Source organism: Macaca thibetana, chromosome 14 (assembly GCF_024542745.1).
Source record: "Macaca thibetana thibetana isolate TM-01 chromosome 14, ASM2454274v1, whole genome shotgun sequence".
NCBI classification, from domain to species: Eukaryota; Metazoa; Chordata; class Mammalia; order Primates; family Cercopithecidae; genus Macaca; species Macaca thibetana.
Window position 1 is genome coordinate 4,415,744 of NC_065591.1, and position 13,882 is coordinate 4,429,625.

Sequence of the window (13,882 nt, forward strand, 5' to 3'; positions counted from 1 at the left end):
TGGGAGGACCCATGGAGACAATAGGGCAGAGGGAAGGGGCTCCCGCGGTGCCGATCCTGGGTACCATTCTCGCTGGGCCCTCCCTACAGGATCGAGAATGTGGGGCCCAAGCTTTAGGAGGATGCCCCTGACCAAGGTGGCAAGGCGCTGTGCTGAGGAGAGCCAGCACAAGGGGGCGCCCGAGCCCTGCTGCAGGTCAGAAGAGGCTCTGCCTTGTCCTGGCGGTGAAGGGAAGGTGGGCCACGCCGAGGGCCGCACAAGGACAATGTCCCCAGTCCCAAGCGCCGACTGCTTTGCTGATATTTTGGTGTTAAATACGTTCTTTTGTGAAGTGATAGTGATTATAGGTGGTGGTTCTAAAGACATGTCCCCACTTGCCCAGATGAAAACATTGGCAACCCAAGGTCAGTCTCAAAAGGTTTTGGAGAAATTTGGGGTCCATGAAATCCTAAATACTAGTCTGTTGGGTTGTGGGATCAGAGGTCGAGATATGGGGTTCTTGGAAGAGCCTGCTGAGAAAATGTGACCACAATCCCTCATCCCAACACACACACACACACACAGGAATATGTGGCACATGTGTGCATATACACAAGCACACGAAAACACGCCAGCACATATGCATACACACACCAGCAAATATGCACATACACACACCAGCACATATGCACACATGCCAGCACATATGCGCATACCAGCACATATGCACATACACACACCAGCACATATGCACACATGCCAGCACATATGCACATACCAGCACATATGCACATACACACACTAGCACATATGCACACACACCAACACATATGCACATACACACACCAGCACATATGCACACACACACCCCAGCACATATGCACACACACACACCAGTACATATGCACACACACCAGCATATGTGCACAAACACGAGCACATATGCACACACATCAGCACATATGCACACACACACCAGCACATATGCACACACACCAGCACATATGCACACACACCCCAGCACATATGCACACACACACACCAGCACATATGCACACACACCCCAGCACATATGCACACACACACACCAGCACATATGCACACACACCCCAGCACATATGCACACACACACACCAGCACATATGCACACACACCCCAGCACATATGCACACACACACCCCAGCACATACGCATATGCACACACACACACCAGCACATATGCACACACACCCCAGCACATATGCACACACACACACCAGCACATATGCACACACACCCCAGCACATATGCACACACACCAGCACATATGCACACACACCCCAGCACATATGCACACACACCAGCACATATGCACACACACCCCAGCACATATGCACACACACACACCAGCACATATGCACATACACACACCAGCACATATGCACACACACCCCAGCACATATGCACACACACACACCAGCACATATGCACACATACACCAGCACATATACATATACAGACACAGGCAAACAGGCGTGTGAACCCTGGGGTGATGCACACTGACATGGTTTGGCTCTGTGTCCCCACCCACATCTCATGTCAAATTGTAATCCCCATGTGTTGTGGGTGGGACCTGGTGGGAGGTGGTTGAATCATGGGGCGCATTTCCCCCATGCTATTCTCGTGATAGTGGGTGAGTTCTCAGGACATCTGATGGTTGGAAAGTGTGGCATGTGCCCCCTTTGCTCGCTCTCTCCTGCTCCAGCATTGTGAAGACGTGCTTGCGTCCCCTTTGCTCTCTGCTATGATCATTAAGTTTCCTGAGACCTCTCAGTCATGCCTCCTGTCAAGCATGCAAAAGTGTGAGTCAATTAAACCTCTTTTCTTCGTAAATTATTCAGTCTCAGGTAGTTCTCTTTATTTATATTTTTTTGAGGTGGAGTCTCACTCTGTCACCCAGATTGGAGTGTGATGGCACGATCTCGGTTCACTGCAGCCTTTGCCTCCCAGGTTCAAGTGATTCTCTGCCTCAGCCTCTCCAGTAGCTGAGATGACAGGTGTGCACCACCATGCCCAACTAATTTTTGTCTAACTTTTTTTTCAGTAGAGACGGGATTTCGCCATGTTGGCCAGGCTGGTCTTGAACTCCTCCAGAAATCCACCCCCCTTGTCCTCCCAAAGTGCTGGGATTATAGGTGTGAGCCACCACACCCGGCCTCAGGTAGTTCTTTATAGCAGTGTGAGAATGGATAATACATACACAAACCATGCAAACACATAAACACAAGCATTCACAAGCACGCACACACTGCATACACACGTGCATGCACACATAGACATACACACACATGCATATATGCACACGTGTCCACATGCACACACACCCGCACCCATATGCACATACAAGCAAATACAAATGCATACACACGTGATGCACACAAACATGTAAACACACAGGCACATGCACACAAGCAAATGTGAACAGGAGTGCACATGATACATGCAAAACAAATGCAAATGAATAGGCACACACGTGTGCATGCACAAATGCACACACGCACAGAGAGACAAAGTCCCAAGAACATTTAGAGCCATGCACAGGCGGGCACCAAAGGAAAGAGACGCCTGGCAGTCAGTGCTGAGTTTGCAGGGTCCACTGGACTTTGGGGACGGCCTGTGAGTTTCCCAGGCGGACTCAGGCAGACAGCATTCAAGTGGGAAAAGTGTCGTATATTCAAATTTATTTAGATGAATGTCCAGCCACAGTCTTCTGTGGATTTGTGTACATTCACTTTTTTAAAAAACGGTTTCCATAAAAGGATTTTTGGTAATCGCCTAATTTTTAATACAGTATTTATATACAAAACTCATTTCAAACTACTTACTGTACAAGAGAAAAGAGAAGCATCAGATTGCATGATTTTAGCAAATAATGGAAATCTATGACACCTATGAACTTTGATCACAGTTGGCAGATTAAAGGGAATGTCAACATCACATCAATGATGTGTTCGAGACAAATATATTTCTGTTTTTCCTCTTGGCCTTTGCTAAAATGATGTTTCTCTCGGTGCTCGAGAAATTTCAGAGAGTTGTTTAGTATCATTGCTGCAAATTTAGATCACTCATATCATTTATGAGACTTGGTTTATACACTTTTAAAATAATTGTCCAACAGTGACATTCCTATGAGTAAAAATATAGAGAAGTGTTACCAAAATAGAAGGCTTTATTAATAAAATTCTTTGGTAGTAACAGTATTTTAAATTCCTCTCAACGCTATTCGGTTAACTAATAAACTCCCTCCACCTTTGAGCTGCAGAAAAAAATATCCTCAATCTACCATATAATTGACACTTGAAAAAAAAAACCCATAAATATTCTAAAGCTTCCAGGGGATCCCTGGAAGCCCTAAGACTTCTTGAAACCCTGACACCATCTGTTTTAATGCTTCCGAGGTCCTCTCTCTCTGCCCATTTTCTGGTCAACTGGTTTTGTCCCATAAGGAAGACGACCAACTCTGAGGTCAGCTTGGTGTGAGGGGGCAGGTGTGTGGCTGACGGCGGGGAGCCTGCCAGGGATGCCAAGGGTGCTGGTTCCTGCTTAATCAGGGACACCTGTGCCCCCTTCTCGCTTTCCAGGAATAAATGGGATGCTCCCACGCCCCCTGTGTGGTTCAGGGATGGGGCACTTCTCTCTCAGCCGCTGAACTGACGGGAGGAAAAGGCAACGGAAAGTCTAACTTTTCTGAAACAGGCAGGTGACACCTTTTGGAACCAGAATCAATCGTTATTTTTGGTTGGGGTTTCCATTTTCCCTGAAGCATCGCACCAGCTTTGGCCCGATGCCTCGGCTTACCATTTTGCATCTATCTTAAGGAATTAGGAGGATTCAGAGGAGGGTTTCTAGGGGCCTCTGCTCACTTTTCACTGCTAGGGAGACTCAAGATTCCAAGCATTCTTTCTGCAAAGCATCTGCCTTTGTTACCTTATTGCCCTATTACCAGCCATCATTTTGATTCATCTTGAATACTACAGATTAAAAACAATCCCCTGCATAATGGCTTTGTGCAAAAACAAGGGAAAGAAAACAGAAAGAAGAAAGGAAAATGTCCTATCAGAAAGTGGTCCTCCATGTTTGCAGAAAACCCAGGACCCACCGGGCCCTGGCGGGAGCGGGAAGCCACCTGCCCCTGGGAGAGGGTGCCCGTCAGTCGGGATGCCCGGCTGGCCTGCCCAGCCCCGCTGGCATAGCTACAGGACGCCCCCGTGGTAGGCATGGCTGGGGGCTGGGCTGCTGAGGCTGTCTGGGCAGGCTTTGGGGTTGTGGTGGTTGCACGGCGGCTCGTCCTTCTGCCGCTCCTTCTCCATCCAGGTTTCCAGCAGCTGCTGCTTGTCTTGCTCCTCCCGCATGAACAGCTCCACCATGAGCACCTTCTCCTTGTGGATCTGCTGGCTGATGTCCTTGGGGATGTCTGGGATGACCCAGTCCACGAAGTCGCTCATGAACATGACCAGGTTCTGGAAGGAGGAGAGGCAGCGCGTGGCAGCGGGGAGGATGGTGCCTGGGGAAGTGCTCCCGACCTCTCTGCCTGGCCCCCACCTGGTGGAGCGCCGCCCCATGACCTCCTCGCCTATTGACCTCCCTGGGCCTCAGTTCCCAGAAGGTATAAAGGAGGCACAGAACCACCCGGCAGGTCTTTGGGAAATGTTGGCCGACTTTCTCGAACACATCTGAACTCAGTAATTGGGAAAATCACCTGAGTCATTCTGAATTCCTCGACCAGGAGACTCAGGAAGTGACCTGATGGGTCACGCATCGCCAAATCTAACAAGCATCGAGGCTTTGGGGAAAAGCATGAAACTGGAAATAGCCACAAATGGATCAAACTTTTAGTTTGCAAAGCCTCCCAGGGCCCCCCTGAACATCTACCACCTCCGTGGAGACATTTCTGGTGGATAGAAGGCAACACAAGTCAGTTTTTATGGAAAAACGGAATCTTGTCGTTTGCTGAACATCTGTCCAGCAAGCATGTGTGAGCATCCCGGGCTGAGCAGGTTCCCGCCGTGGGCGGTGCTGGTGCCCCCTGGATTGGTGTCTTCTCCTGGTTGGCGGTCCCAGTCCCCAGCTGTGGCTGGGACCGGCTGCTCATGCTCGCAGCTGCAGAACGTATGCCCCCTCCCATCTCCCTCTTCCCAGCCTGGTCAGCCCAAAGCAGTGGCCGGCCCATCTAGGGGTGGCCTTGCCTCCGGGTAAGGCCAGGTCTGGGGTGCCATGCATGCTCCGGGGCTCCCTTGGGGTAAGGCTGGGCTGTCTCTGGCCGAGACCCCTCTTGCTGGGCTCTCAGGCTCTGGCCTGCGGAACCCAGCCCCACACACCTTTTACACCGCTTGCTGTGAAAAGCTGATGGATGAGGCCGCTGAGCTTAGAGGAGTGGAAGGGCCTGCCCTGTGACAGAGCTGGGACTTGAACCCAGTCCTGGGGATTCCAGAATCAGAGCCCTCGGCCCACTGCCTTCCTAGCATCGACTTAATCAAGGCTAGAGGGACACCGGTGAGCAGAACCTTGGCAGTGCCCACAGCCCAGGGGCCCCCTCTCTGGGACCTCAGCTGCTGGTGCATAGCTGGCACCCTAGCAGGGGGTCCCGTTCCACTGGGAGTCCCTCTGGCATCAGAGAGTTGGCCCAGACCCCACCCCAGAGGCTGGGCCAGCTGGACCTGGGTCCCCTGGCTGTTGGCTGTGGCTGGGGTCATCTGAGAACCCACTGCCCTTCTGTCTGTCCTGGTTCTGGCTGCTACCACAGACACAGTATGAGAACAAGAGGGACAGAGGTAGAGTCCCCCTTCTCCATGTCTCTCTCTCTTTCTCTCTTTTTTCTTTCTCTTACTCTTTCTTTCTTTCTTTCTTCTTTCTTTCTTTCTTTCTTTTTTCTTTTTCTTTCTTTCTTTTCTTTTCTTTCTTTCTCTCTCTTTCTTTCTCTTTCTTTCTCTCTTTCTTTCTCTTTCTCTCTCTCTTTCTCTTGCTTGCTTTCTTGCTTTCTTTCCTCTTTCTCTCTCTCTCTTCCTTCCTTTCTTCTCTCTCTCTCTCTCTCTCTCTCTCCCCCCTTTCTTTTGAGACGGAGTTTCAGTCTCATTGCTCAGGCTGGAGTGCAATGGTATAATCTCAGCTCACGGCAACCTCTGCCTCCTGGGTTCAAGTGATTCTCCTGCCTCAGCCTCCCAAGTAGCTGAGATTACAGGCACCCACCATCATGCCTGGCTAATTTTTGTATTTTTAGTAGACACAGGGTTTTACCATGTTGGCCAGGCAGGTCTCAAACTCCTGACCTCAGGTGATCTGCCCAGCTCGGCCTCCCGAAATGTTGAGATTACAGGTGTGAGCCACAGTGCCTGGCCCCTGTCTCTTTCAGTAAAGACACTTCTACTGGATTAAACCCACCAGCCAGTCAGAACCCTTCTGCAGGCACTTATCCGGCCCCTCTCTTTGCCTTCCTCTCTCATGAGGTTGTCGTGGGCCCTGTTGGTGCAGGGGGTCTGGGGTCGGCCAGGTCCCCTCCTCGGGTGTCCCAGAGCAAGTTCTCCAGGCCTCTGGAAGAGTCTCTGAACCCCCGGCTTTAGCAGCTCGTGCCTTCCAGACTGTGGGCACGGGGTGGTCCCTTAGTGCCCCCATCCTCAAACCGGAAACAAAGAGGGACGCACCGTACCTGGAAGACGATGACGAACGCCAGCCGGGCTGCCAGGACGGCCCAGAAGTCCTTGGAGATGTCGTACTTGTTTTCCGACCACGGTGGCTCTCGGTAGTCTTTGTACCTACAAAAGATGGTGGTGGAGTCGAGGGTGGGACTTTGGCGGGGCTCAGGCTCTGGCTGGAGCCAGGCAGCTCGAGGGACGCCTGGGAGAGGCTCAGCTTGGTGTGCGGCTGCCTCCGGGAGGACAGCCCTCTCTTGGGTGAGCAGCCTGCGGCCCCGCACCCAGGGAGTGTCTCTCCACGGTGGAGGGGGGTGGTCAGGACCCCCCACGGGCCAGGCAGGACCTGAGGGGCTTCGTGTAAAACATATGTGGCAGGAAGTATCCCCCGGGCCCAGCCGTGGGCTCACAGAATCAAGGGCAGGGACCATGTGGTCCAGGAGATTCCAAACTTTTAAAAGCAGTGGAGCCTTTGTTCCCAAAAGAAATCTCACTGGATACTCCAATAGGGTCCCAAGAGTGCAGAGCCTACTTGGTTGAAGTCGGGCGGGGGCAGGGGGTTCCCAAAGCTTGAACTCCCTGAACCTCACCCCAACCCTCACGCTCCACAGAGCTCCAGGATGGGTTCCGTGAAACACAGCTTGAAAACCACCTCTGCAGTCTATCCCCTCTTTGAGGGAAACTACTGAAGAAAAGCCCTGAGCACCTTATCAGCCAGGAGGGGTGGCTCGTGCCTGTAACCTCAGCACTGTAATCTCAGGCTGAGGAGTCAGAGATCAGTCTGGGCAACACAGTAAAACCCTGTCTCTGCAAAAAAAATACAAAAATTAGCCGGGCATGGCAGCGCACACCGGCATTCCCAGCTACTCGGGAGGCTGAGGTGGGAGGATCACCTGAGCCCGGGAGGTTGTAGTGAGTTTTTGATCACGCCACTGCTCTTCAGCCTGGCCGCAAAGTGAGACCCTGTCTCTAAAAAAAGCCAACCAAACAACCACCAAAACACCCAGCAAACCAATACCCTGAACATTTTATCAAAGTCACTTAAACAGCTTCTCAAACATTTGCGAAAGAATGAAGCTAAGCATTCCATTGGTGCAGGCAGAGGCCTGTGAGGCAGCCGGCCCGGCCCGCCCTGCCCTGCCCGGGTCTGGGGCTGCTTTCCCTCCTCCAGGGTTGCTGCTTGGTCCTCACCGCCTTATCTCGAGAGAACGCGAGCTGCCCCCGGTTCTCGTTACCAGCTTTAGATGTAGCTGACTGATCTCCTGCTTGGAGAGTCAAGCTCACTCATACCCCCTTCCCCGCCAAGGTCCTGCCACTGACCATGGATATGCTTGGAGCCTTAGGAAGGAGACTCGCCCCATTCATGACCACTGCCCATGCTCCAGTTCTCCCCAGCCCCTTCCTCTTTCAGAGACCCCGAGACGCCCAGGGTCTGTGGGCTCAGGGTGAGGTCTCTGCCTAGGGCCTCCCTCCCTCCACGGCTCCCTGAATCTGGGGGGTGCCACACATCAGCTGGAACTTGGCTTGAATGGAGCTGACGTCCCCACCCTTCATTGGAAAAGCTTCCCAAAGCTGGACAGAAAACGCCCCCACGAGGGGCAGGGCTTCCAGGGGCTCAGCTGCAGTTTGTGCCCCTGCTGGTCACTAAAAGCTGAGGTCAGTCGGGGAGACCAGGAGAAGGTCCACCTGGATTTGCAGGCACAGCCCTGGCCTGGACCCACATCCCTGGTGCTCACCCACTCCAACTGCCACCTTGCTGTGTGTCCCCTAGGCAATCACTTGACCTCTCTGGGCCTCAGTCTGGGTATTCCCTCACTTACTTATGTCACAAGCATTTATTGACCAACTACTATGTGCCAGACCCCACTCCAGGGATGGAGAATTCAGGGGGGTGCACAACAGATAGGGCCCTTGCCCATGGAGCTTGATTTCTGGAGGGAGCTGGATGGGAGTCTCCGAGGGCCTATTTAGCACTGAGCTGCCAATCCCTGAGATAGGATTGGGCTGGGCCACGGCTGTGGTGCCAGCTGCTGGGCCAGGCAGAAGTTGCACAACCTGCTTTCCCATGGGAACGAGCAGCCCTGTCCTCCCAGTGTCAGAAGCCACACGCACCAGCTCGTTCCTCTTTATTCTGTGCTCAAGGCTTTGCCTGCTAGCATCTGTCTCCTCTTCTTCAAGTCATAGCACCCCAGTTTTCCTTAGGACCCCCCAATTCTCTGTGACCTCTCACCCTGGCACATGACCCAGGCCAAGCCAAGGAGAGCCCTCCTTCTCGTGGCAATAGTGGTTGGTTCGGGAATGGACATTTGACTCAAGATGGGGCAGTAAGACTCAGTCTCTGGATTTTCACTGACTATTGAGAAACAGAAGGTCTTCCCACAGGGACTGCAGAGCAGAGAGGATTTAAGCCAGGAGCTGCTGGGGATCCTTTCCACCAGCAAGAGAACAATGCTACACAGAGGAAATCAAAGTGGAGCCTGATGGCAAACTGTAGCTCCTGGATCCAGCCATGCCTGAAGCTATCCTGGGCTTCTTAGTTATAGGAACTGGTAAATCACCTCTAATTTCCTCCCCTCAAGCATTAATTAATTAATTAATTTAATTAATTAACTAATTATAGATAGGATCTCACTCTGTTGCCCAGGCTGGAGTGCAATGGTGCAATCATAGCTCACTGCAGCCTCAAATTCCTAGGCTCAATTGATCTCCCACCTCAGCCTCCCAAGTAGCTAGAACTACAGGTGCGTGCCACAAGGCCCAGCTATTTAATTTTTTTTTTTTTTTTTTTGTAGGGATGGGGTCTCACTATGTGGCTCAGGCTGGTCTCTGACTCCTCAGCTCAAGTGATCCTCCTGCCTGGCCCTCCCAAAGTGCTGGGATTACGGGTGTGAGCCACTGCACCAGCCTTTTTCTTTTTTCTTCTTTTTAAGCGAGTTTGCGTTGTTTCTTGACTTGCCCCTGATTTGAGCCCCGTCCAAACCCAGGCTCTCCCAGAAACCCCATAAACATGGCTTTTCAAAGAGGGGAGCAGAGAGCAGTACCTGCAGATCTGCACCTCGTAGCCCAGTTCCAGGGGGTCATTGGGGGCTGTGCCGTTCTGGAAGTCGCTGACGTTGAAGGAGGAGAGGGTATGGTTGACGAAGCCATGCATGGTCCCGTTCTTACTGTACATGTAGAGGTACACCAGGCGCGGGATGAAGTCAGACGTGAAGGAGATCACGAAGGCCTGCACAGGGGACGTGACAGTGAGGAGGACCCCCAGCCTGGGCGTGGAAGGGCTGGCCACAACTGGGGTGACCTGTCCACGGCCACACTGGGCCCTGGCCATGTGCCACTGCCCCTGGCGGGGACCATAGCCGCACAGCCTTGGCACGCTGAGTGAACGGATGCGGGGTCATGGGTGCTACTCTCAGCCCCCTGGCAGCTGAAGGAGAGTGCCTGGGGGCCAGAACAACGCACTCCTAGGAGAGAAGGCGCCAGGTAGACACTGGCTGACTCTTGCTGACTGTGTGGCCTTGGGCAAATCACCCAACCTCTCTGTGCCTCCATTTTCTTCTTGTCAAAACAGGGCCTGCTGATACCCACACCATGTATGCACTGTGCCTTTGGGCTTGTTGGAGAAGGGAATGAGGCAGGAAGGGAAAGTGCTTTGCAAGCTCTCAAGTCCTCACCCAGCTCATTCTATTATAGCACCAGCTCTGGCTGGTGCCCTTACAAGAGAGGAACCCAAGGCCCAACGGCTGCCTCTCACGTGGCTGTGTGGCCTTGGGCAAATCACCTAACCTGTCTATGCCTCTGGTGTCTTCCCTGTCAGATGGGGCCATGACAGTCCCCGCCTCCAAGGGCTGTGTGCAGACTAGTGGGCTTGTGTGTGGAAAGAGCTTAGAAGGGTCTAGAACATTCTAGGTGCCTGGTGAATGTACCTGCTACTATCTTTTTTTTTTTTAGAGAGAGATATGGTCTCACTATGTTTCATTATGCTGGCCAGGCTGGTCTTGAATTCCTGGCCTCAAGCGATCCTCCCGCCTCGGCCTCCCAAAGTGCTGGGATTACAGGTGTGAGCCACCGCACTCAGCCTGCTGTTATTGTTGTTGCTGCTGTTCTCCTCAGGAGATGCGCACCGTGCTCTGCAGCTGCTCACAGCGCCCACTCGTTGCAGACAGGACGTACCTCTGTTCCCAGCTCCCCCAGCTCCAGCACAGCGTGGGCTCTGTCTCGGGACCCTGTGTTCCCTTGTCTGGGAGGGATAAGGAGCCATCCCGGTGTGCACACTCTGCCCTCAGTCTCCCTGTAGTCTGGAGGGAGCGTGTGCCTGGCAGAAGGGGTTGCCCGCCGGGAAAGGGCTCTGTCAGAGGGCTCTGAGGGGCCCTTCTCCGGGGCTGAGTGTCACCCCCTGCCCTCTGTGGGGACTGAGCTCCAGGGCCTGCTGAGACCCTGACTTGGCATCACGGCCCTGCAGGGGCATTGATCGTCAGCTCTGGGGAGCCACCCCGTGTCCCCCGTGGGCACGGTGTCAGCTTTTGGTGGGGAGGATTTGGCTCAGCCAGAGGGTGGAAGGGACGAGAGCCATGGGGCCCTGGCACAGTGGACTCCCCGTGGCTGCCTGGGGTTCTCATGTCTGGGATGCAGCCTTGGGCTTGAAGTATATGCTGGAGACAGCTGGGCACAGCTAAACCCAGGGGGCATCCAGGCCATGGGCAGAGTCAGACAGATCCTGACGGGAAAGGCTGAGGGCCGGGCCATCCTAGCCTGTGGGTCTGGGGATGGGAGAGGCTAGAAGGGGCTGCCATGCTGGGGAGGAGGCTGAGGGGCCTGGAGCCCTGATTCTTAGCAGAGCCATGTGTGAGGCTGATGAGAGCGTCCTTCTCGCCCCGTTTCAGCATCTCCCAAACCTTCTCTATAGAGCAGCCATACGTTTCAGATTAAGGAGAAAAACCAACTTTTTTCCTTAAATAAGAGAACAGAAAGATTGTCAGCAAGGAATCTCTGTGTCTCTCCCTCTGTCTCTGTCTTCCCTCCTGTCTCTGTCTTCCCTCCTATCTCTGTCTCTGTCTTCCCTCCTGTCTCTGTCTCTGTCTTCCCTCCTATCTCTGTCTCTGTCTTCCCTCCTATCTCTGTCTCTGTCTTCCCTCCTGTCTCTGTCTTCCCTCCTGTCTCTGTCTCCGTCTTCCCTCCTGTCTCTGTCTCTGTCTTCCCTCCTGTCTCTGTCTCTGTCTTCCCTCCTGTCTCTGTCTCCGTCTTCCCTCCTGTCTCTGTCTCCGTCTTCCCTCCTGTCTCTGTCTCTGTCTTCCCTCCTATCTCTGTCTCTGTCTTCCCTCCTGTCTCTGTCTCCGTCTTCCCTCCTGTCTCTGTCTCCGTCTTCCCTCCTGTCTCTGTCTCCGTCTTCTTCCCTCCTGTCTCTGTCTCTGTCTTCCCTCCTGTCTCTGTCTCTGTCTTCCCTCCTGTCTCTGTCTCCGTCTTCCCTCCTGTCTCTGTCTTCCTCCTATCTCTGTCTCTGTCTTCCCTCCTGTCTCCGTCTTCCCTCCTGTCTCTGTCTTCCCTCCTGTCTCTGTCTTCCCTCCTGTCTCTGTCTCTGTCTTCCCTCCTGTCTCTGTCTTCCCTCCTGTCTCTGTCTCTGTCTTCCCTCCTGTCTCTGTCTTCCCTCCTGTCTCTGTCTCTGTCTTCCCTCCTGTCTCTGTCTTCCCTCCTGTCTCTGTCTCTGTCTTCCCTCCTGTCTCTGTCTTCCCTCCTGTCTCTGTCTCTGTCTTCCCTCCTGTCTCTGTCTTCCCTCCTGTCTCTGTCTCTGTCTTCCCTCCTGTCTCTGTCTTCCCTCCTGTCTCTGTCTCTGTCTTCCCTCCTGTCTCTGTCTCTGTCTTCCCTCCTGTCTCTGTCTTCCCTCCTGTCTCTGTCTCTGTCTTCCCTCCTGTCTCTGTCTTCCCTCCTGTCTCTGTCTCCGTCTTCCCTCCTGTCTCTGTCTCTGTCTTCCCTCCTGTCTCTGTCTCTGTCTTCCCTCCTGTCTCTGTCTCTGTCTTCCCTCCTGTCTCTGTCTCTGTCTTCCCTCCTGTCTCTGTCTCTGTCTTCCCTCCTGTCTCTGTCTTCCCTCCTGTCTCTGTCTCTGTCTTCCCTCCTGTCTCTGTCTTCCCTCCTGTCTCTGTCTCTGTCTTCCCTCCTGTCTCTGTCTCCGTCTTCCCTCCTGTCTCTGTCTCCGTCTTCCCTCCTGTCTCTGTCTTCCCTCCTGTCTCTGTCTCCGTCTTCCCTCCTGTCTCTGTCTCTGTCTTCCCTCCTGTCTCTGTCTTCCCTCCTATCTCTGTCTCTGTCTTCCCTCCTGTCTCCGTCTTCCCTCCTGTCTCTGTCTTCCCTCCTGTCTCTGTCTCTGTCTTCCCTCCTGTCTCTGTCTCTGTCTTCCCTCCTGTCTCTGTCTCTGTCTTCCCTCCTGTCTCTGTCTCTGTCTTCCCTCCTGTCTCTGTCTTCCCTCCTGTCTCTGTCTCTGTCTTCCCTCCTGTCTCTGTCTCCGTCTTCCCTCCTGTCTCCGTCTTCCCTCCTGTCTCTGTCTTCCCTCCTGTCTCTGTCTCTGTCTTCCCTCCTGTCTCTGTCTCTGTCTTCCCTCCTGTCTCTGTCTTCCCTCCTGTCTCTGTCTCCGTCTTCCCTCCTGTCTCTGTCTCCGTCTTCCCTCCTGTCTCTGTCTCCGTCTTCCCTCCTGTCTCTGTCTCCGTCTTCCCTCCTGTCTCCGTCTTCCCTCCTGTCTCTGTCTCCGTCTTCCCTCCTGTCTCTGTCTCCGTCTTCCCTCCTGTCTCTGTCTCTGTCTTCCCTCCTGTCTCTGTCTCTGTCTTCCCTCCTATCTCTGTCTCTGTCTTCCCTCCTGTCTCTGTCTCCGTCTTCCCTCCTGTCTCTGTCTCCGTCTTCCCTCCTGTCTCTGTCTCCGTCTTCCCTCCTGTCTCTGTCTCCGTCTTCCCTCCTGTCTCTGTCTCTGTCTTCCCTCCTGTCTCTGTCTTCCCTCCTATCTCTGTCTCTGTCTTCCCTCCTGTCTCCGTCTTCCCTCCTGTCTCTGTCTTCCCTCCTGTCTCTGTCTCTGTCTTCCCTCCTGTCTCTGTCTTCCCTCCTGTCTCTGTCTCTGTCTTCCCTCCTGTCTCTGTCTTCCCTCCTGTCTCTGTCTCTGTCTTCCCTCCTGTCTCTGTCTCTGTCTTCCCTCCTGTCTCTGTCTCTGTCTTCCCTCCTGTCTCCGTCTTCCCTCCTGTCTCTGTCTTCCCTCCTGTCTCTGT

General features: G+C 53.5%; 1 protein-coding gene across 2 annotated transcripts in view; it reads right to left on the reverse strand.

The window, feature by feature from the left end:
• Positions 1 to 2,682: 2,682 nt before the first annotated feature.
• Positions 2,683 to 13,882, reverse strand: part of ANO1 (anoctamin 1) — a 203,415-nt gene continuing 192,215 nt past the window's right edge. For both annotated transcript variants that reach the window (XM_050758122.1, XM_050758123.1), the window contains 3 exons: positions 9,686 to 9,870; positions 6,662 to 6,767; positions 2,683 to 4,478 (listed from right to left, as the gene is read on the reverse strand). In XM_050758122.1, the coding sequence (XP_050614079.1) occupies positions 4,212 to 4,478; positions 6,662 to 6,767; positions 9,686 to 9,870 (558 nt within the window). In that variant the 3' untranslated portion in view covers positions 2,683 to 4,211. The remainder of the gene's footprint in view (positions 4,479 to 6,661; positions 6,768 to 9,685; positions 9,871 to 13,882) is intronic.